The 23,763-nt window shown below is 48.9% G+C and overlaps 1 protein-coding gene across 5 annotated transcripts in view; it reads right to left on the bottom strand.

Annotated features, from left to right (window-relative positions):
* Positions 1 to 2,944: 2,944 nt before the first annotated feature.
* Positions 2,945 to 23,763, bottom strand: part of FRMD5 (FERM domain containing 5) — a gene marked incomplete at both ends in the record, with an annotated part of 348,831 nt that continues 328,012 nt past the window's right edge. For 2 of the 5 annotated variants that reach the window (XM_081228954.1, XM_081228956.1), the window contains 7 exons: positions 2,945 to 3,522; positions 10,021 to 10,127; positions 11,032 to 11,100; positions 11,661 to 11,735; positions 14,396 to 14,487; positions 15,081 to 15,144; positions 18,179 to 18,267. In XM_081228954.1, coding sequence (XP_081085080.1) covers positions 2,945 to 3,522; positions 10,021 to 10,127; positions 11,032 to 11,100; positions 11,661 to 11,735; positions 14,396 to 14,487; positions 15,081 to 15,144; positions 18,179 to 18,267 — 1,074 coding nt within the window. Of the gene's footprint in view, positions 3,523 to 10,020; positions 10,128 to 11,031; positions 11,101 to 11,660; positions 11,736 to 14,395; positions 14,488 to 15,080; positions 15,145 to 15,735; positions 15,823 to 18,178; positions 18,268 to 23,763 lie in introns of all 5 variants that reach the window. The other 3 variants (XM_081228955.1, XM_081228957.1, XM_081228958.1) reach the window with 3 other exon arrangements.

Here is a 23,763-nt window from a genome sequence, read left to right as displayed (position 1 = left end):
AGATGCAGTACACTATTCTTTAGTAAGAGTTTTATTTCCTCTGATAGATGAAGCTGTGGAAACCACTGCTTTTTCTACAATGAGATCAAAACTAATTTTGAGAGAAAATAGGAGACATAGTGGAACACAGTAAAATCAGGTTAAAAACTTGAACAATTTTTAATGATGGGGAGATACCAAAAAAGACTAGTCACCAACAAAGGAAGTTTGTTATTCAAGCACTATTTGAAAAGCAAATTGAAGGAAACTTCTATCTGTATTTTGTGGGATAAGCCCTGGAAAAAAATAACCCAAAAGTTTCTGTTCAGAGAGCAAAACCCAGCTGTAGGAAGTGGTATGGACTATTGTACTGTTAGAACTCTAGACACAAGTACGTACCAGGATATGGAATACTGCATCTTTCTTTAATGTGAATATGAAAGGTCAGAGTCGAGGCTATCACTCACTGCATAGAAACACCGTATTCTACAGACTGAGGTAGGAACACTACACTAAATGGTAATCTGCTATGTTGCATAAGACAGTAGATATCCAGGTTAAAACCAGCCCCCTATTTCCTGACAGCCTTTTCTTCTCTAAGTCTACTTTTTACTCCAGTCCTGTGCTAATAAAGCCTTTCCTGTGTAGATGACAAGTGGCAGTGGCTAGTTGGTTCTAAGCGATCCCTAATCTTTACTAGGATCTCCCTCAGTTTTTGTCTTGTCACTTTGAAAATAGATGTTTGTAATTCTGCCCAAATTGTTGCTGGTATGGAAATGATCAGACAGGCCCTCTTCCATGCTTAGATTCTGGCTGCATTTTAGCATATTTCAGCGCTTGATCTTGCTCATCTTGGCATCAGACATCTCTTTGCTGGTTGGTTGTTCGAGCACCCTTTAAACAAGCAACCCCAGTGCCTCTACTGGGAAATGATCCCGGATCTTTAACACGTGTCAGGCACTGGAGCAGAGCTGGCCCTCTTTCTGCTCACACACTGGTGAGGAGCGGTTTTATTGTCGAGATCGGGGTTGGCAAATTATGGCCTGTGGGCTAAATTCAGCTCACTGCCTGTTTTTATAAATAAAAATGTTATTGGAACACAGCTTTGCTCCTTTGTTTATGTCTTACCTATGGCTGTTTTGTGATAAGATGGCAGAGTTGAGTAGTTGCCAAAGAGTATGGCCCACAAAACCAAAAAAAAAATATTTACTATCTATCTGGCACTTTACAGAAGAAGTTTGCCTACCCCTGGTCTAGATAAAAGGGCAATTAAAATTTCGAAACACAGCACCACCCCCAACCTTAAAAAAGGAAAAACTCCGTTTATTCCATGGCTATTAGATTCTGTATATGGACATGGTTCTGCCGTCTCAGAGGACAAACTAGGGGAAAGCAGATCTACACATGACTCATTCTGTTCTGCATTTGGGGCTGCCCAGCATCATAGGGTGTCAGCAGCTGCTCCACTGTCATGTGGGTCCCAGGAATATGTCCACTAACTGTCCTTACATAAGTCCTCAGGCCCCAGATGACTTAGAAATCTCTCCCTGAGATGAAAACAAGATCTTGTGTGTGAGTGGCTGTAAGAGTTGCAGAGCTTGGGCCTCGGACCCCACACTCACCCTCCACATGCTGCGCTTCTGCATGCTTCCACGGCGCCCCTCGGGCAAGGATGGCAAGTGCTTTCCTACAACTTTCATTTTCCCAGTGCAGAGGATGACGCTAGGGGGCAGGATTTCTACATCTAAGTCTTGGTTTCTGCCACATTCACCTTCTTTTGTAGGCATCTCTTAGAACTCCTATTTAAAGAGATTCTTTTCCTGGTCCCTTCCCAGGCTGTTTGTTGATCTTGGAATTCTATTTTCTGAGGCTTTTTATTCTCAGGATCAGTTTCTTCCTTGTATCGTTTAAGTTCGTCAGGCTCTATTTTTCTTAATCCATAAAGTAAAAACAAAATATGAATTGATAAGAAAATACATTTTGTTGTTAAAATATAAATTGAAATAGTCTTTTTTTGGGGGGACGGTGTTGTACAAAATAAGTACTGCTCTGTGATCTCAACAGTCTCTCAGGTACCTTAGCTCTGGTTTCTGTTAAACTTAGTCCTGCATTTCTGACAGTTCTATCCCTGGCACCACCGAATTCACCTAATGCTTCTGGAGCACTATAAAAGTCTTGAGGTTCTTCAGAGAAAAACCCCACAGAGGTCTAAGTTCAGTATACAAAACTCTTGGTGATGCCCACTAGGATCTAGTCTAAGGGGACAGACCCCACCCCTGCTGCTGCTGCTGTAGTGGTGGTGGTCCCTTCAGATGCCCACTCTGCTCAGATTTGAAAGAAATAAAAGGAAAAGAAAATCCAACTCAGACCGTCATAAGAAGCAACTTTCCATTTAATCATTCTACACGGATGTGTACTTTTTTTTAAAAGCTCTGTCTGGGAAGAAAACCTAGACAGTCCCCATTGTCCAGACCCCTGGCCTGCCCCGCTGAGGCTGCAGTGATGAGTCTACTGGAACTGAGTAGGAAAGCTCCTGCAGAATACAGAAGACAACAGCTCTCTAGTAGTCTCCAACTAGTGTCCCGTCTACTAGGTGACACTACTGCGAGAATCAGTAATAATAAAATAAATTATTTTTGATATTTTCAAAATAATACACATCTATGAAAAATCAAAATTCAAAACCAAAAATTTTATCCTGCAAATTGGGAGGATGAGAAACAGAGTCGCCGAGCCTTTCTTGAAAGAACCTCTGAAGGAAATGAGTTTTCCCAGTTAGTTTAGACAAGGCATGAGCCTATCCCTTTCTTCTTCTGGGAAACGACCCTCCTAGGCTGTGGACTTTGAGTCATGAGAGGAGGACTTGGTACATGTGCCGATGGTTCCGCGATGGGTCCCATTGCTGGGAATGGGTAGCCGGGCTCCTTGGTCCACCTGGCTAGTTATTGGGAGGATTCATGCCTTCTCAGGTGTCAGTGAGCAGGCTCACCACTGAGCGGATTTTGCAGGCAAACCATCGCCTGAGGGGACAAAAGTATTGATAGTGGAATTGTTCAAACTCGGGGGTCTGGCGGATATCGCGGAAAAAGGCAATGTCAAGGTCGGACTCAGTAAGGATGATCAGGAGGAGGAGCAAAACAAAGAGGAGTCCCATGGTCACAAGGAGCAAACGGAGGACACTTAAAACAAACTTATTCACCTGTTCCTCCTCTGGCCTGCCGTGCCCCTGACACAGGGCCCTCAGCTCTCCCCCAAGGGCCTCCATCTCTGCAGCAGTTGGGGTGCTGGCCTCAGACTCCTTCTCCTCCTCAATGCTGCAGGTGGCCCCATTGATCTGCCGGGAAAGCAGCATCAGCTCCAGGCTGTGCTCGGCCACAGGGGTGGGCAGCACGCTGTCTGCAGGGCTGTAGGCCTCATCCGCGATCACGGCGACTCGCTCATTGCTGTCTGCCCGGCTGCTTCTCACGTGAGGCAGGAAAGTGTCCCCGTGGGAGGAGGAACGTACCGGGGTGGAGTGGGCACTGTCCCGTAGGGACTCGAGGCCTGGAAAGGCAAAAGGAAAATGAGCAGGCCTTCTGTGTGCCGGCACCCACTTCGCTGTCAGGCAGAGGCAGCACCTACCTTGCTTTATCTGGTCACTAAAATCTTAGGAGAAGCCCCTTTGCACGCCCCACGTGACCAGCAGCAATGGCCACTGCACTCTGTTTTGATGTATCAAGAATAGGACAAGAGAAGCAGCAGGAACTAGAGTGGCATTGGTTGAAAGTTTCTTTCTTTTTGCTTATAGTTTTGGCCATATTGGTTAAAGATTCTGCCTTTCCTGCCTTTGGTGTCCTGGGCCTGCCTTTAGCCCAATTTGAAAGAGAATCGCAGACTATCCCTGACCCAACCAGAGCTGGGGTCATGGTTCAGGGAGCCGAGGGCCTTGAGAGGCAGGAATGTGGAGGAGACTGTGTTTTGCCCAGCTGGGCCTCATCAAATACAGATTCTGGAGCTGAGTGTCCTCCTAACAACCCGGCACACAGCTCCTTGAGTTCATGAGCTCATCTTTTGGATTTCTGCAGTTGCTATCAGTCTCCTTAGCCTCCCAGTTCTAGCTGTCCTGACTTTGTGGGAGGTAAAAACCTGATCTGCTCTTCCTAAGTGCTCTCCCTCTCTTTTCACCTTAGACTGAGCCGGGTCCAGAACAGGCTAACAGCTCCCCTTGCTTTAGCTACTCCAGAGTATGGAGTGGTCTCTGAGACTATCTTGTTGCATCAGTGGGAAATTCTCTTACATTAGTTAGGAGAAAGGGTCTTCTGCCCCTAAAACTACTCATTATCTCTTTACTTTCTTAGATGGAACGTTTCTTTCTTTCCAGGGCTCAAAGCTCTAGTAGGGAAGAACAGGAGCTGGTTACCCCCCTCAACCAAACAGCAGCCACCCAGGCCAGAGGATGTCAGAGCTCAGAGTCACCAAGTGTGGCCCATGTCATAGTGCTCCCAAGGAAATGGCTTCTTGTTTCAAGTTCAGTGTCTGTATTTTCTACTCCTGGCCATATTGGTGGTTCCAGAGTGGCTCTCCCTGCTTTTGTGGTTCACATCCAGAGAAGCTCGTCCCCTTCTGTTGCTCTGAAATCGACCCTGACTGCCCCAGACAGCTGGACACCCAGCTAGTAAAGGTAAGACCTAACCAGAGCCGATTACGGAGTTTTCTGGTTCTGGGCTGGCTTCAGAAGCCCCAAGGTCTCTTTTAAAAGGTGGCAGTAACATTTCAGAAACAGTGTATCTCGTCTTCCTTGGCTTCCTTGGTAGGTAGCCAGTTGCAGCCAGGCCTCCTGCCTGCCCAGCCTGCTGTAGCCCGTCTCGGCATACACACAGTAAAAGATTCTCCATAGGAATGAACCCTGGGTTACGAACGAGTGGCTGGCATGGGCAGGGGAGATGGCAGCCCCCTGCTATCCGCCTCTGCTCCCCACCACCTCACCATTAGTGTACTAGCCGCAGCTCTCGGCTCCTGCTTTCAGAAGCTGCACGGTCTTGGCTGTATTTCCTTTGTCCCTATGCTATAAAATACTTAAATTTGTATAATGTTTTAAACTTTTTAAAGCACTTCCATTTTATCTTTAAACAACTTCATGAAGTGGTGAGGGCAAGAGGTTACAGTCACGTGGTTGGTTGTTACTGGCAAAGACAAGGGTAGAATCCAAGCCTCTTTCTCTTCCGTGGTGCTAATGATCATGCAGTTGGATTCCGGGGAGTGGAACAACAGGCCAGGATGAATTAAGTCAACAGCCTGCACCTGCCTTAGACTTAGGTCCCAATTGCCCAAGAAACTGTTGTGAAATAGGTGAAATTAAGAGACTGTCCCTTGTTCCAGAGCCTTTGATGTTCCTCCGCTCTCTGCTTTCCCCCAGTGTTCCTCCCTTCTTCCCCCATTTGCACGTGTGTAGCATGAGAAACAGTACCTGGGAGTGTGAAATGGGTTTCTGATAAAACAAACCTTTCCAGGCTCTGACCTTACATGTTGCTGGCTCAGCTCCTTTCCCAAGTACTCTTCTGGCTCCCTGTTCTCTGGAACCTCAGCCCCGTTGCACAGGGCACCTCACACCCTTTCAAGGGCTGTTCCCTCACAAGGACAGCTCTGACTGCCAGATCTTCCAATGTATGACCAGCATAGCTGCCGGAAGCCACTTAGTGCAATCATAGCCTGGCCTACAATTCAGCCCTAAGCTTGCTGGGGAAGGTGAGAGGCAAAGGCTGTGACATCAGAAAGAGCAAATCTGAGGGACACCAGAAGCCACATTAGAGTGAGTTGTTGGTGCTCTCAGTAAACAAGATAATGGCTACATATGTATTTCTAAGTAGAGAGCCTGACAAACAAAATTACTCAGTGAATGTTAGTCTTCTGTTCCCTCAACAGACCTCACCTGTAAAGTTAAGGTTATTCCTATGCTAGGTTAGTCCTGTACAGAATTTCAGGTTTCACTAGAAACCACCACTCGCCTCAAACGTGTTATTCTGGGATGGATGGGGTGGGTGCCGTGGGTGGGATCTGGGTGAGGGGCACAGCAAAACAGAGGGTGTCTTTTTACCTTGGAGGTGCTCCAGCTGATCTCCTCGCCCAAAGGTGGCTCCCAGTGGGCCAGGGGGCACAGTGGTCAGGAGCCTACCCTGGAGCCGGGGCCCCATCCTCAGGATGCGCACACTCAGGGGCCGAAGGCAGTGATTAGTCAACCGGAGCTGAACTCGGACTCTGGTGTGAATCTTAATCAGACTCTTCCCCATGGTGGCCCAGGAAGGCAGGTACTTCTTCAGTGGAAACCAGCTGATCTCTTCATGGGAACCAGCCAGGCAGGGAAGGTACAGAGGGAAAGGATGGGAAACCAACTGCTCTCACGCCACGGCAGCCCTGTCGAGTGCCTCCCATGCTGGAGAGAAAAGGTTGGCTCTGAGAGTCTCAGAGCAGACTGAGCTGCAGGGAAAGAGCAGCTCTGAGAGGCCAGTGTTATCAGGGGACTGGATTCAGTCAGAAGGACTTAGAGCTATAAAAGGTAATGCTTTCCCAGCCAGTAGCTGTTTTCCCTGAGGCCCGTATAAGGGCCCCAGACCTCTCAGAGGGTGAGGAACAGAGAGGGCAGGGAATAATCCCAGAGAATAGGGGAAATCGGGACTGTCCTAGAAAATTCAGGATGTGAAGCTACAGAGAAAATGGCTTTGGGTTGGGTGGCTCTGAAGTGTGAGGCGGTGGCTCTGGGGCTGGAAATGGGCTGCGTCCCCTCCTCCACTGGGATCTACGCTGTTTGTCTGGCTGCCCCGTGGGGCACAATGGGTGAAAGGAACTGACATACCTGAGCGTCCTCTCTGGGTCAGGCCTGTGCTAATAACGTGTTATCTTGGCATCCCTGAGAGCAGAGGGCAGGGCCAACCAATGCAGTCTTCTTTTTAAGGGTCTCAGCTCATTGAGATTACATGGTTTCATTCAAACTGTAACGTTACGTTAATGTTTTTGCAATTTTCCCCACTGTTTTTGGAGATAGCAAACAAAGCTTTCCCCTGGAAAAGGCAAATGGTTTCTGTGATATTAATTTATGTGCCGTATGGACTACAGGAAAGACAATCCCTGATGAAGCGTGAACCAATTTCAAATGTCCACAACTTCCTGGGAGTTTTGATGGTTTGTGTCCTTCCTCTGAGGTCCCCATCGCGTCCCTCCCACCCTTCCCTGCCTGGTTGGGGTGAACAGTGAGGGTCAGCCGTGTTAGGTGCTTTAAAGGCAAAACCCCCTCTTGAGAGATGATGCAGCTGAACTCTCACCATCACAATGGATTAATGAAATAATCCATTCTTTATTTCCCCAGACTTGATGATCCCTGCACTGATAGAGCCACTCAACTGCTAAACTCTTGTATTTTTTTTTCACATCCAAACCGGATGTCCATCTGCCTCTCCTCACCCTGAATTACATTCTGCCTGTGAGTTTCATTCCTGCCAGGGCAGTTCTGAGCTGCTACCCATGCCCTTCTGAGTCTAATGGCCCCCGAGGGCCATGACCAGGGATGAAGACTGTGCTTGTCTATAGGCACCACTGGGCATGGGGTGTAAGGAGCACGTTGGCTTGGGGAGTAGCACGTGGAGGCCTGCTGTGTTATAATCTGCCAGGTGTGAAGTTCTGAGCCTAAGCTTTTGAGGCCATGCCCTGGCCCTGGGGTGTGGGGGGGGTCTCTGCTCTAATAGCTTTCTGCACCCTCTCCTGGCATTTTGTAAGCATGGGTGACAGTTTTGGATGTTGAGGAGCCTACTGCTGCTACAATGGGAGAAGACAGGTTCTGGGAGGAGGCTGAAGGCACAGCCAGAGCTGGTTGGGAACTGAGGCAGCCTCACAGCTCGTCTTGGGGGAGCTTGAGGATGGTTCTCCCCACCTCTGAGTTGTTCTGCTAACCCTGCTTGGCAGCTACTCCAAATGAGTTATATCCCCACATGGATGGCCTCAGTCTTCCCTCTTCTGGGAATGCTGGTTTTACTGGACATTCTTCCATATGCTGGGGAGCAGTAGTGCCTGAGGCTGCTCTTCTATGCAATACCTGCATTAGGGCCAGCTTCCCCCAGGGGGTGGCCTTTTCTCTGGGAGGACAGCTGTCCCGACTTTCTGCAAGAGCCTTGGGATGAACCTGGTGGCTTCAGCCTCAGGACGGATGGGAACAAGGGCCACAGAGAGGGGAGAAAGTTATGTTTCCTCAAAAGAGGAGAAGACAGTCCACTTTCCTGAGATGCACACCCCAAAATAAGAGAGCTGGGCTCACTTCTCCTGCTCAGCCTAAGATAGGAGGGAAAACCAGGGGGCTGTGTCTGATGATGGCCAGACCTCAATAATTCCATACCTTGCATAGCGATTATACTTGGGAGTTTCCAAGGCACCCTCCCTCACCCCCCCACCCCTTTCTACAGTGGGGGCAACAGGCTCAGAGAGGTTAAGCAACCTGCCCAGAAAAATGTGTGGCAGAGCTCCTATTTTGACCTCATCCTTGACTTCCTGACCACGGCTCTTTGCATTGTGCTTGCTGCCTGCCCAGTAAATGCTTTCATCTCTTTAAAGTACTTGCACGTAGATCAGCTTCCTCGAAACCCATGGGGTTTTACAAATGGAGCAACTAAGGTACTCACATAAATAAGGCCTTTGATGGTGGTTGTCCAGCCAGGGTTCTCAACCCCTAGACTGTTTGTAGTTTTACAACATACTCAGGTGATGCAGAGTCAGTGACACATTGTAAAATCCTAAACACAAACCAGAGATCCTCCCGGAGGAGCAGCAGAGCAATGTCCTTCCTAACCTAAGCGATTCTTCATTTTCATTAACAAGCAGCATTCCCACAGAAAGGGCAGAGGGCCTTCCCTCCCCAGCTTCCAGGAAAGGGACAGGTTTGAAGCAGTCCTACTGCTGTGTACTGCTGCTTGAGATCTTCTGAGGTCCTACAAAACACTGTCTTCAGGGGACTTCCCTGGTGGCGCAGTGGTTAAGAATCCGCCTGCCAATGCAGGGGACATGGGTTCGATCCCTGGTCAGGGAAGTAAGATCCCACATGCTGCGGAGCAGCTAAGCCCACGCATCACAACTACTGAGCCCACGCGCCTAGAGCCCATGCTCCACAAGAGAAGCCACCGCAATGAGAAGCCCACGCACCACAACGAAGAGTAGCCCCCGCTCGCCGCAACTAGAGAAAGCCTGCGCGTAGCAACAAAGACCCAACGCTGCCAAAAATAAATAAATAAATAATTTAAAAAAACCCAACAAAACAAACAAAATGTTGTCTTTAGGAAGGAAAGCACTCAACTCTATACCTGTATCAAGCCTGTGGGGCAAGCTGGGTCAGTGACTCCAGCTGGAGGGCAATCTTCCCAGAGTCTCCTAACAGTATAAACTGCCCAGAGACTGGAGAGGTATCAACCCCAGCTACTGGGTCATCTCGTTCAGTGAAAATACACAGACTTTGTCTCTCTTCCCACCTCCACCTCCTCCAGAGCGAGGGAATGGTAGAGAGAGAAGGGGCATATTGGATTTCCTGAGACAATGTTAAAGAATTCAGATAGCAAGAGGACAGATTTCTACAACTGAAGTAGAAGGTGGTGGCAGCTACTGGAATGCTTCAGAACCAAGAGTTTTCATTTCTTGGTTACCTGCCTCAGCCACCCTGATCCTTTAAGCTGTGGAAACTGGTTATCAGATCTGGAACACAAGTGAAAGAAAGCCTCTGATGGAAATCAATTTCAGAACTGCATGGAACCTGGTAGCTTCCACGTACAAAGTTCTCTCCCAAAGGTTTAGTCTAATACTCTCAGATCTACAAACCCCTCCTGGACCACAGCTCGTCAGGGCTGGATGGGATTACCCTTCACCTGACACCCAGCTGGTGATCCCATTGACGGGATGAAACATTCTCCCGACCGTTGGAGAAACTTGCTGCTGTCTCTAGTGCAAATTCACTTCTTTTCAAGGTCCCTGTGAGGAACTGGTCCGGGTGACAACTTGGAGGAACCCCAGGTCATCTCCAGAGCTCATGCTCACCTTCCATGATGGAGATGTGAACAGCTCTTCTCCGGGTCCTGGGGACACTGCTCAGCCTTGGGCCATGGGTTATGGAGGGACAGCTGCGGCTAGGGACCATCCCTGCTCTGAGGTTAAAGAAAAAAAGAATTCTGTTGACTTAGTGCACTGACAAATGTGGTCAGGACTCAGAGTTGAGGACTGGTTACTAGAATTGCCTGAGAATTGCCTGGCTGTGTTAAGTTTTGTTTTGTTTTGAAAAATCTTTAATACCTGCTTTCTGCCTTTAGTCCCTGGATCCCAGTCAGAGATACTGCTTCAAACCTGTCAACCTCCTTATATCCCAGACCCACCCGAACCTTTCTTTAGTGTGGCAATGGTGCCACTGGTCCCTGGGCAGGATTGTCAGAGAGTACAGCCCAGGATATGCGGTGCTCCTAAACATGTGCCTAAGACTGATATGCAGCCTCCTCTGACTTCCCACAGAGGCTGCTGGTGGCAGGGGGCTCCGTGTGAAGGCAGGTAGTAATGCTCCCATATTCCCAGAGGTCAGTCTGGTTGGCAAACCCCAGACCTTTTGGCCAATCATATTCTCCCTCAGTCTTACCAGGTTTTAGGAGATGGCCTCCTGGACATACATGATTTACAGTTATACATAAAGCATGGATCCTGAAACTATTTCAGACCTAGTGTGACTGGCTTCCTGTAATGGACTGTTTACAGAGCCAATGAAATCTTGCTGCTTGGGCATGTCCTCCAAGGTCTATGACCAATTTCAGGACTTGGGATGATGGTAGAGAATTACCCAGGACGGTGGCTCCTGGGTCTGATGTACTGTCTGCATTAGCCCACCTTCCTCATTCTCCAGGGTCACCCTGTTCCCATGCCTTTGGCTGAGATGGGTCTCTTTACCCTGCTGCCCTATTTGGAAGCCATCATGGCCAGAATCTTCACAGTACTCAGACTGCTGGCTCTTTTAAGATTCTGAGATCTGAGCTGGACCTGGTTTGGGGGTAAGCCCCTGGTGCTTACCTGTGTATTTCTGGTGGCTCCCGTTTGATCTTGGCACTGGACTCCATTACTTCCTTTGCAACTCGGCCACTATAAGTAGTATAAATAAAACAAGCAGCAAGACATGAGACAGTGTTCCAGGACTGAGCTCCTCTGAAGATCTCAGATACTTGGGCTGAATCGGGAAGTGGCCTCTTTGGCCTACCCCTTCTCAATGTTTAGGCCACTGAGTAGGGCTTGCTTGCTGGGGTAAAGAGCTCTAAGGCGTCCTGACAGCTCTCTATCTCTGCGGTCTTTGGGATCTTCCATCCTCATTTAGGAATGATTCCTCATTGTCCAGCGTGTTCCAAAAATATTGCAAAAAAAAAGAAATCTTTATATAGAAATGAAAGGAATCACTCTTACAGTTCTTATTTTGCTGCTTTTGTAAGCGCAGGAGAAGACACACATTTTAACCCCTACAGGCAAACAGCTGCAGGGAAGGAAAGAAATAGTCAAAGGGTTAGGAGACAGGAGAATCGGATGGAAACCTCACACTTCTCTGGAGGTTCCCAGTGTCTTTGTTCTCAGGATAAGGACCACTGGGCCACCCTTCTCCAGAGAAGGGTCTCAAAATAGGTCCACAACGGTTACTTACTGTCACTATTTACCTGTATCGGAACCGGCTCCCTTTAAAGAATAAATTGCTGCTGGACACTGTGCGGACTTGGCTTGACTTCTCCAGCCTGCAGCAAGGCAAAGTCCAGTGTGAGAGATGGCCTGCAATGCCTTACAGCCTAAGGCTCTGCAGCAAGGCAAAGTCCAGTGTAAGAGATGGCCTGCAATGCCTTACAGCCTAAGGCTGTGTCCCCAGCTCCTTCCAAAGGCTACTTGAAGAAACCCTTCAGGAAAAGGCCCTTCACAGCCCTGCTTGTCTCTGACTCTCCTTTAGCACCTGAGGGCCGTGTTCACGGTCTCAGTGCTATGGACAGGCGTGCTGCAACCCACTTCCACATTAGGAGAGCGAGGGCTCCCCAAGAGTGCCTCATGGGTTCACCATGGGGACTGAGAGAATAAATGTTAGGGAAAGAGAATGCCACCTGCTGAATCTCAGCCAGGCCACTGGTTAGCAGTGTGACCCTGGGCAAATTTTTCCTCTCTTAGCCTCAATCTTATCTATAAAATGGTGGAGCTGGGACTGCTTGACCTCAGGAGTCCCTTCCAGTCCTAGTATTTGAGAATTCATGTCCATGTCTGGGTAACTGGGGGGAGAAGAGAGTAGTGCCCTTCCTATTCCATCTCCTTCTTGGAGAGAACCTAAAGTATATTGTCACATTAGAGACTCTGAGAAGTTGTGAAATGAAGAAACTAGCTGAACTTCAATAAAAGTTCCACCATTTGTTTGAACTTGGAACCATTTGCCCTCCCCCAGAAAGCCCATTAACACCACTTTCAAGGCTGTGAACAGCTGAGGTGGAGACTCTGGAAGCCACCCTTGAGTGACTGCTCTGATCCCTGTACCTCCTCTCACTTAGAAAGGGAAGCTTGGGCAGAGCTGCCCAGATTGAATCTCCTAAGACCTGACCCCATCCACAACACGCCCTGGGTGCCTGTAGTGCTAACCCAGCTGGGAACCGAACTGGTCTGAAGCCTTTGTCCTGAGCGGGCAGTGAATATTTAGGGAGTTGTCCCTATAATCCATGAACAGCAGGTGCTGGGGACACCATCCCCACCTGTCTCAGGGCTCCATGAGGCTCTGAGCCTACTTACTCTCCTGTCTGAGCACATTTTTTTTTTTTTTTTGGTTTAAAATATTTAATACGTGTTAGACACGTAAAGTTATTTTTATCTGAGCACGTTCTTGAGTCTGACCGGCTCCCTTCAAAGCACTAGGCCAAAAGCAGGGCAGGGATCTGCCCATGACAGACACTCTGAGTGAGGCCGAAGTGGCTCCTGCTAGCTACTTGGCATAAATGGGGGTCTGACCCAGGCTAGAGGCTTTTAACACCTAATTAGTAGTCATGGAGAACAGTGAAAAGTGGCCTTGGTTTCCAGTGTGGATGTTGGCAATCTGTTAAGGAAAGACTCAGAAACTGAGTTTGGTCACAGGTTCAGAAGCACAATTCTGTTCCCATGGCTCAGACGGAAAAACAAAGGAGGGCCTCCAGAAATGGTGCTGAAATGTTTTCTTGGCTTTTCTTGGACAGCCAGGGACTGAATAGGAGGGAAATGTGACCACATGGAAGTCTTCCGAGTGTCTTCTCCATGAAAAGAAAGAAGCCCACTCAGGTGAGAATTCAGGCTGCCCATTCAACTCACCCCTGATTCTGGTATCAAATGCACAGAATTTATTATACAACTCAGAAAGCCTGCCCAAGAAACAGCCTCTGGGGGCCAGCATCCCACAGCAGTCAGCAGGTAGCAGAGTCTGTTGAGTGGGGAGGAAGATGGTGCCCTCCCAGCCCAGAGCAATTCTGCTCTGGATCCTTCAGGTAACTGGAGGGAGAACTATGGCCTGTCAGGGGAGGAATATACCACACATTCTGTCTTACGTTGTTCTGATTAAGATGCAGCTTATTAAAGCATAAGTCATGGCATTCTATTTTAAAAACAAGACCAAGGGTTTTAGCGAAATACACTTTATCTGGCATCACCCCAGTTTCTCGATGGGCTATTTCTTTGCTCCCTAATGCTTTTATAACAACTTTTTAAATCTTTTCTTTAAAAAAGAAAACTGGGCACAAAAGCCTCAATATACTTTACAAAATCATTTGGTAAGCTAAGCTCTCTCCTTTGCCCCAAAGCTGCTATCTCAGTAACAGTCAAGTCCTTGCTTCCTCCAGCTACCCCACCCCCAGCTCCTGAGCACTTGGCCTGTCACTGGCAACACCTCTGTCAGTGACACACCAGGAAGGGCTGGTATCAACCACAGCTCAGCACCAGGCCACCCACTGGGGAGCGGGCCCCAGAGTCTCTCCAAGGCTTAGGGAGCTGTTCTGGGCTGCGCCTGTTCCTTCATGGAGCTCTTGTATTCTGGGCTCTGAATGGCTCCAAGGGGCCAGCTTTATTCAAGTCAGGCACCTATGGGCTTTCTCTGGCCCAAGCCTTACCCTGAAAAGACCCAGAACTGCTTTGCCACTGGGGGCTGTCCAACGACATCGCAAGGTAGACGCCTTGGGCAACTCCGCTGACGCTGACACACATTCCCAGACATCAGCTCTGACCCTCCAGGTGGTACAGACAGCCACCCGGAAAGGGGTCTGAGTTTTATAAGGAAGCCCAGCCTTGTCATCTCATGTCTCCTTTGTCAGAGTTTCTCAAACTTTCCTGCCCATTGTTCCTCTAAAAGTAGCTTCTATGGCTTTGGCCCTGATAAAGGCAGTTCCCATCCCAAGTGTCCACTCACTTGTAGAAGGCTTGGTTCTCTATCCCACATTTCCAGAGGTGCTTGCAGGCTTCTGGAGTTGGAGCAAAATATGTGAGAATAATTTTCTTTTCCTACAAAAAATCCCACATAGAAACAGCTGAGTGTGGATGGCGGAGCAAAGGGTGAAGAGGGCCAGGACACTGAGCCCTGAGCTGTCTGAAGGCTCCCCAGTGCTCTCAGGGAGAGGCTTCAGACGGGGAAGGGGCTGCCTGGCGGGAAGAGAAGCCTGCAGCACCCACAGGACAGAGCTGAGTTCAGTGCAGAAGGGCACACCTGGCAGGTCCAATCAGAGTAAGTCTCTGCTGGCACCGCTTGAACCAAGTGAGCCCTCCCCAGAGAAAGTGGCACTCTCATCTGGAATTTTTTTTTGTATTTATTATCTTCCTGGAATTTTCATATGGAAGCAAAAGAATCTTACTCTGTACTTCCTGGAGGTATGGAACCTCTGAGGGTCACCAGCATCCCTGAGGAAGTCCCTGTGCTCCAGGACCTACAGCCACCTCTCGTCATCTCATGTCTCCTCACCTCCAGCCTTGACCTTGGTCCTGGCTTGGCATGCAGGGGGCTTAGCTCTGCCTGGATGGACCACTTTGGTTCAGCCCTGGCCATCAGGAGCCACCCCAGTGCCCCAGCCCTCCCTGAAGAGGAGGAAGCCAGCACTCACCTCTTTCTGACTTACGTACAAATAAAAAGTCTTTCCTTCAAATTTCAGCTTGGTCACCTCATTCCTAGAAGCACAAAGAGAGCACCCGTCACCTCACTGTGGGCTACTTGCTCACAGCTAAGTCTTGTAGATGCACAGCCCACCCTGACTGGAAGGGGCTCCAGGCACAGACACAGTTTTAGCCAAAATTAGAACTGAAACAAGACAGCAGCGCAAGGGCCTTAGAGAACAGTTGTTGAAACAGTTCAATCCACAGTTTTCTGGTCAATCACACTATAATAATAGGGTGATAGGAGGATTTCGGGCTCATCAACAGTGGCTGTAAAAGGGAAACGTTTGCATGGGAAGTGAGTCTAGGTAGAGTGGTCCTGGGCCATTTCGGGATTTGGTTCATAACACAGGTGCATTATCTGGATGGGACTGTCAAACGTAAGATGCCACAGGTAGCTGATGAGGCCAAAGTTCAAGATAACAGCAAATAATGAAAAACAATGCGACCAGGTTCTGAGGGAGTTGAGTCTTTCAGGTGACTGTGCCACTGGATGGAAAATGCAGTTTAATGCAGACAAATGTCAAACAATCTCAGGGAGGGGGGCAGGGCAACATACCAAAGAGAGAGAACAGATTACATGGAACAGTCATGCAGCGTACTGACCAGGAAAGGGGCTTAGGGGTTTTTGTAGAAAAATCCTTGAAGCCACCAGCCCAGTGAATGGCTGCAGTAAAAGAGGCAAACAGGATACTGGGGTACATCCACCCGCAGGACAGACACAAATCAGAAGAAGGGACATGGTTACTGCACATGGCACGACTTAGACCTCACCTCCACATACTGCTCTCAGCCTTGGTTACATTTACAAAATGGAAAAATGACTGGGGTCTTAGGTGGATGTCCCTGAGAGCCAGAGAACTAGGCCTCAGCATTGGTCACTCCTCACTTCCCTTCCATTGGCCTGACACAGCTACCCTCTGGAGCCTGAAGGCCCTCCTACCTCACTGGGGGCAGAGTCTTTATTTTTCTACCCAACTGGGACCCTGCAAGGAGGTCTAACCATGCATATCTGCCTCCACTTGGCTTCTTCCTCTTTGAGATTTCTAGGGAGATTTCCTCAATATCCTAGAAAGTAGCAGAAAGGTAGTGAGAACAATGTACCCAATTTACTACTGGACAAAACTCAGGGGACAGAGGAAGGTCACCTGTTCCCTGGAAATCATGGCTGGGTCAGGATGAGAGCTCACAACTTCTGACCACCAGTTCTGAGCTAGTACAAGCCACATGGGATTCCTTCCCTGTTAGATTCCCTCCCAATCAATCAATCTCTCATACACATACAGAATACAATAAATATCAATTGATTGTATAAACAAGCACACAGATCATCCTAGGCTTCAATAAGCAAGATAGGAAAGTAGGAAATTTTCTATTGGAAGTGTGATTAAATTTACATCTATTACTTTAAAGTTGAGGCATATGAAGAGACGTCCTGAAGAAATGGGCTGTGAGAGAAGCTATAGAAGGAAAAAGGGTCTGGGACAACCCAGTGAGCAGCAGGGCTTCTGGAGGGTAAGGATACTTTAGGGACTATAGACCCGGGTGTGTCCTACCTGTTTCTAGCTAAAATGCCCCCTACCAGCCACCTCATGAGATAGCTACCCTGGTTGGAGTGTGGCCAGGATCCGGGCCTTCTAAGGAACATCAGACGACCCAGAGGTCTCCAAATAGCAAGTGCTCCTCACTGGGAGAGCGGTGGCCTGACCCTGTTCATTGTCTTTTTCTGAAAAGTACCTTGGTGGATAGAAGACCCCAAACCCTCACCATTTTCACCCAAGAAGTGCAGTGAGTGGGCCAGCTTGAGAAGGGGTAGCAAATGGGCGTGTTAGGGAGCACACCAGTTAGCCCAGAGCAGCAGGCCGCCCTGGGAAGTGGTTTTCTGGGGAATGGGGCCTGGCCGGGCATGTCTGGGGAGCAGTTTCACAAGCACTGTGGTTGATCATGTCGCCAAACTTCACAAGAGCCACAAGGGTTGGAAAGGGGGTGTCTGTTCACAAGCTAACAGGGGAGCTGAAGAGGATGTCACAGGAGAGCTGGCCTGCAGCATCCCCAGCAGAAAGCTCACCAGGGAGCAGCTCTGTCATCAGGTTCCCTGCTAGTTCTTCTTGAGAAGGCGGAGGAGACAAGACAGGAGCAGGCTTCCCTGGCTGAGCTCTGCTGGGCCAAGGAAAGACGCCTGTCCAAGCCCCTGAGAGGAGCTGGCCAGCTTAGACTTGGCAGTCTAAGGCCCAGGAAGGTTCAGAGATCACAGGGGCTTAGTAAAACATGCAACATGAGGCTGCAAGATGTTTGCATGGGCCAGAAAAAGGGTCTCTAAGAGAGCCAAACCTCCATCAACAAACCAGTCTGCAGCATCAGCTCACAGAGCCACGCAGCAGAACAGACCCCAACAGATGGGCGGAGAGGAAGCAGTTCCGAGCAGCTGTGGCTGCAGCAGTGGCTCTTGCCTGCTAGAACTGGGAGTGGAAGAGGCAGGGCAGGGAAGAAAGAGTGGGGATGTGATTCTTGGAGGCTGAGGACACCTAAGCCCTGAAGAGGGACAGGAGACGGAGCAGCATCTGTGCTCCTGCAGGCAGTGCCCACCATGGGGTTTGGTCCGAGGAGGGTGTTTTGCCAGAGCAACAGGGTAACTTATATCTGCCCCAGGGGTCATTGCAAGCCCTCCTTCGTTAGGAGAGTGGGTCAGGAGTAAACATCCCTGCAGATGCTATGGTCCTCAGCGGGGGACAGTCCCAAGGATTCAGTTCTCATGGGAACTTTGCTTCCCTAACATTGGCTCCAGCTCTAGACGTCTCATCCTACCCAGAAACCAACTTTCCATACCCTTTCTCTCTCTGGAGAGGCTGTTGGCTCTCAGGAACACCCCTGTGAAAGCATAGGATCCCTAGAAGAGACCACTACCTTCACCAGTTACCATTATGGATGCAAGGCTTTGGAGAGGGCTCAGAACCAGAACTCGCCCAATCACAGACATAGGACATGGGAACCACAGCCCTCCCCAGTTGGTGAGGTATAAAAAGTCTGTTTTGGAAATAAAGATACTCACCATTTAATGAAGTGGACCCTCTTGTTTCCTTGCAGAACAACAAACCCAAAAGGAGTGAAGGCCAGAAATGCAGCATTTCCTGACACGTCCTGTAACACATAAAGATTTCTCATCAGGGTGATGAAGGCATAGAGGTAAAAGGGTGAGAAACACAGTTGTTCACTGGGGATACAGGGTTAATACTTGGCCGTTGGTCACAGAGGGAAGAGCCTGGCATTTGGAAGTAATAGCCAAGTTACTTACCTTTTCTGAGCCTCGGTGGTCTTAACTGTAAGTTGCAGATTATAATACCAATCTTAGAAAGCTGTTGTGAATATCCAAAGAGAACCGCAAACCCTGGTGGGATTGTAAAATGGTGCAGTCACTTTGGAAAGCAGTTTGGAAGTTCTTCAAATTGTTAAACGTAGAGTTACCATATGACCCAGCAATTCCACTCCTAGGTATGTACCCAAGAGAATTGAAAACTATGTTCACACAGAAACTTGTGCATGAATGTTCATAGCAGGATTATTCATACTGGCTGCAAAGTGGAAATAATCCAAATGTCCATCAGCTGATAAGTGAATAAACAAAATGTGGTACATCCACACAATGGAATATTATTCAGCAGTAAAAAGGAATGAAGTACTGATACCTGTAACAACACAAATGAACCTTGAAAACATTATGCTAAGTGAAAGAAGCCAGTTACAAAAGATCACATGTTGTATGCTTGCATTTATATGAAATATCCAGAGCAGGCAAATCCACAGAGACAAAAAGTATACTACTGGTTGCCAAGGGCTGTGGGGAAGAGGAGATAGGGAGTGACAGCTAATAGGTACAGGGTTTCTTTTTGAAGGTGATGAAGATGTTCTAAAATTAGTGGTGATTGTTTCACAAGTTTCACGATTCTGTTAATGGACTAAAAACCATTGAATTGCACACTTTGAAAAGGATGGATTTTTTTGATGTGTGAATTATATTTCGAGAAAGCTGTTCTGTGTGAGAGAGAGAATAGCTGTTATCATTATCATGAGGGCCTGACACCCTGGGCTCCCTCAGGAAAGTTTAGCTGAAGAAAATATAAGAAGCAACTGGCCAAGTGCAACAGCTATCGCCAGCCCTGTGGTGCCTGAACCAACAAAGAGGCCTCCTGGTCACCTGTCACTATCAGTTGGTAAACACAAGGCTTGAGGTTCTACTGGGCAAACAGGGGAGAAGGTGCAGAAGCCGTAGGTCCTGGTTCCACCACGTGGGAAATGAGCTCCAGGAGGCCCAGGTCTTTTCTAGGCTGGGACGGGGCACAGAAAGCTGGGTGACGATTACATTCTCTCACCTGATAGCGGCCACAGGTGAGAATCTGCTCTGTCAGGGTGTGTGTTCAGGTGGCCAGAAAATTATGCCAGGCTGCTGATCGCATGGGCATGCAGGCCAGTTGTCTGGGCCACAGCTTAGATAGTGCCATGGGGTCGAGGCCAGGCCCCTGGTGTGAGGGGTGCAAGTGCGGGCCGTGGCTGTCAGGCTCTCCTAGTCTCTCCCGCCTTCAGGCTTTGCCTCCCTGGCACAGATCTTCAGCCTAACCAGTCCTAAGAACAGTGGGGCCTCTGCAGTGCCTCATAAGCCTTGCCTCAAGGAAAAGTGCAGTTTTGCCTTAAAGCTATCTCTTAGAGTCAGGATTACAGGTATGAGCATCTGGGCCCAGGGAATAAACTAAATATATTTTGCAGACATTTGAATTAATGCATAGTTGTTACTGTCCTTTCCTCAGGGTCTGTCGTGACCCCAACACTTGGCTGCAAGCACAGTGTCATTCAACCCACGGGCACAGCAAAATGCTATTTAAAAATAACCTGAATGGAGATACTTTGAAGCCACGGGGCTGGGCTTCCCCCTGCCTATCATCAGGGCTTGGTGGTGGGTGCTAACAGCTGAGCGCCAGCACTGCACACAAACACTGTCCCTGCCAGGGGGCACCGGCACTAACTGGGCAGGCTGGCCTGGGGGGGGGGGCGGCGGTGGGTGAGGGAGGGCTCTGTGCGCAGGGTGGGAGGGTGGGCACCGGGAGGCCTTCAGCTCACTGTGCAGGCAGGACCCGAGGAAGGCCTACAACTGCGGGTTTAGACAGAGACTCGAGGGTGGAGGCCTTACCTTATTTGTACTCAGAGAACAGGCCTGCAGGAGACGTTTATCAGGAGAATGTGTGAGGCAGTGAGGTGGGCCAGAGGGACCAGTGTGGCTGCCGGGGGCTGGCGGGGGGAAGCCCACACGTGAGCAGAACGAGGGGAGGGCACAGTGGGGCAGAGGGAGGAAGGTGTCTTCTGCTGCTCGCTGAAGGCCAGGCCCAGGAGGAAGGATGGAAAGGAAGGGCAGGGCCTGCAGAGGCTTGTGGATGGACTGTGGATGGTAGAGGGGGGACGGGAAGCAGCGAAGCGGGCAGGAAAGGCCTCCTTCCAGGTCTCGCACTCCAGGCCCCTGTGGGCAACGGTAGAAGAGCACCTGCGCCAGAACCAGGGGCTCCGGGTCAGTCGGCCCAGGTCCTGGCCCTGCACTCACCTCCCGTGTGGCTTCAGCCAGGTCCCTTCGTTGCCCTGTGTTTCAGGCCCCTCGCTGTCAAGTCAGGGTTGATGACATCATCTGCCTCTTAGGCTGTGCTCAGTCAGCACCCAATACATGCTAATGGTTGTGTTGCTGTTAATAATATTATAGTTGCTACTGATTAGCTGAGTTTATTGAACTCAATACAGAATCTCTTTTAAAAAAGCCTAACATTTTACTATTTTTCCTGATGCTGATGGATTTAAATTTTGCTACTTAGGAAAAGAGGGTGTGGGAAGTTGAGGTAGAAAGGGAGAAGTTACTCATTGTTAGGGACCATGGAGAAGGGGGGATGTGGGTGATACATTTGGGATCCGGGGGAAAAGTGAAGTGGGCAGGAGGGGAAGGACGTCTGTGAGAGTCATCGCGGTGACAGGCCTGTCTCTGGCCAGAGCAAAGGGAAGGGCAGGTCCTCCCACGAATTGGGTGGTGCTGGCCATCTGCGCCGCCCGGACACCACAGGGCCGGCCTCCAAGTGAAGGCAGGTATTGGAGTTAGAGGGGAACAGTCTCTCCTGACCAGACTGGCTGATTTGGAACAGGGAACAAACTGGGAGTAAATCCCTATTAGACGCCAATAAGTATTACTTATTATTCCAATAAGTCATAATAGCACCTTGTGCAATCCCAATCCATCCTCCCATTTGAAGAGAGCAATTATCCAAACTGCTTCCAATGCAATAGTTGCAGATGAAGCTGCAAGGCCCTGGCACGTGGGCATCCACAGTGTGGGCAGCTGGGATGTTTGCTACTCGTCTCTGACACGTGAGGCATGGGGCTGGAATTACAGCAAGAAATCTCCCATCTGGACCAGCATCAGGGAGTTCCCTGGTGGTCCAGTGGTTGGGATTCCACGCTTGCTTTCACTGCTGAGGGCTCAGGTTCAATCCCTGGTTGGGAAGTAGGATCCCCCAAGCTGCACAGCGCACCCGAAAAAAAAAAGACCGTGCACCAGCGTGAAAACACAAACAGGCAGCCACAAGTTTCCCAGTTTCTTTCATCTAACAAGCCATTCTCCTTGTGAGCCTGCCCTTTGGATTTGTATGTGGAAGGACAAGTTATGTGACAAAAAGAAAAGGAAATGAGGACCAGGAGAGAAGTGACACAGATGGCAGTAAGCTGTTCCTCAGCTCTTCCATCTTATCAAGCTGGATTCTATCTTTTCTCCCTGTCCCCTGCCCATCCCAATGCAATCAGCACCCACAGGGCTGAGCCATTAATTATCTGGGAGGTGGAATAAAAACTCAGGTCTTGACAGCCCCACAGCAGATATCGCCACACCCGCTCTACATCAGGTAACAGTCAAAAGACTTTAGCTTGCTTCTGTGGTTGTGAGATGACAAATCTATTTTCAATTTTTCATCCTTGTGGAAGGAGCTTCAGCCTTGGTTTAAGAACCCAACTGTGCTTCTTATTTGCTCTGTAACCTACTTGATTCCTTCTCTGGACCTCAGTTTCCTCATCTGTAAGATGAGGACAATAATACATACTCCAAGAAATACTATCGATACTTCCATCCGATTTTAGGGAGATGGCCTAAATGATGTACTGCCAGGACAAGGCCACCGTGTTTTGCTTGGGGAGGGGATGGATTTGCACAGTCATTCATGTTCATACGGAACCCACCATCAAACTTGACCTGCATCAATACATCATCATCAAATGTTCACCCTTAGACGATCACTCTGTCTAGAGAAGGATTTTTGGAAATCATAGTACTGACTGGTTCTTGGAAATAGGGACATCTGGCCATCTTTGCCCAGATCTACCTATGGATACAATGAAGTAGGCTTCTGTCTGCTGCTCCCCAGAGGACATCCTGGATGTGACTGAGTCAGGACCACAGCATTCTTGGTTGTTATGCCTCTCAAAGTCAGCCATCCCCTCTCTGGAGCACGACTGAAACTCATTCAGTCTGGGTGGATGAAGCCTCTATTATTCTTAAAAAACCTGAGAGAAGAAGATTCCGTATGCTCTTCCAGACAGTGGTGCCCATTCCTGAAAGGGCTCATAGCTGGGGACCTTCACATTCAATCAATCATGAAAACCACCCAGTTTCAATACACTTAAACACAGTCACAAGAAGCCAGAGTGGAAATGAGGAGGAGGAGGAGGCAGGCACCCTGGAAGAAGCTTGGCGTCAACCCGTGACAGCTCAGAAATGGAAATCTTGGCAGAAACGTGCCACTTAAGTGGCTTTAGTTCTTCATTCTGGCAGTAAACCTAACACGCTCCCCACAGTGTAGCCAAGAGGGGCCCACCTGAGGGGGAGGGCAAGTCATCACTGATGCTTCTTGTTCTGCTTCTCTGAGGTCAAGGGCAACGTGTCAAGATGGGGAGCGGGTTTATTTAGAGAGGAGCTTTGGTAGCTGGATTATGAAAGTAATGATCCTATTTTAAGAGCAGGCGAATGACACTATCATTTTATTTGTGTGGTTGATCTAACGTAGACCCTGCTGAAATCAATTTTCCCCTGGTCTATACAAAACAGACATAAAGCCATTTGGTGAATTTACATTACATTTTTCTATGATGATTTCAGTAGTCTCGTAGGTCTTTTGTCCTCTCTTTATCAGAACTGGCAGTGAGTCCCGCTTTGTTCCTAAATAAATGCCATCTCTCCAGATGGAAGACCATGAATGATAACCGAAAGAGCACAGCACTGAGACTCCACAACTCCAAGTTCGAGTCCCAGTACCGTCCTTGCCACTAACACTGGACATGTTAGTTAGTTCCTCAGAGCTCAGTGTTCTCATCTTAAAAAGAAGACAAGAATGTCTTCTTTTTTTAAAAAATAAATTTATTTATTTTATTTATTTATTTTTGGCTTCATTGGGTCTTCGTTGCTGCGTGTGGGCTTTCTCTAGTGGCAGCGAGCGGGGGCTACTCTTCGTTGCGGCGCACAGGCTTCTCATTGCGGTGGCTTCTCTTGTAGTGGAGCACAGGCTCTAGGCGCGGGGGCATCAGTAGTTGTAGCATGTGGCCTCAGCAGTTGTGGCTCATGGGCTC

This window comes from Mesoplodon bidens (assembly GCF_964165515.1).
Source record: "Mesoplodon bidens genome assembly, chromosome: 3".
Taxonomy (NCBI): Eukaryota; Metazoa; Chordata; class Mammalia; order Artiodactyla; family Ziphiidae; genus Mesoplodon; species Mesoplodon bidens.
The sequence above is the reverse complement of the archived record's forward strand: the minus strand, read 5'-3'. Positions and strand labels throughout refer to the sequence as shown.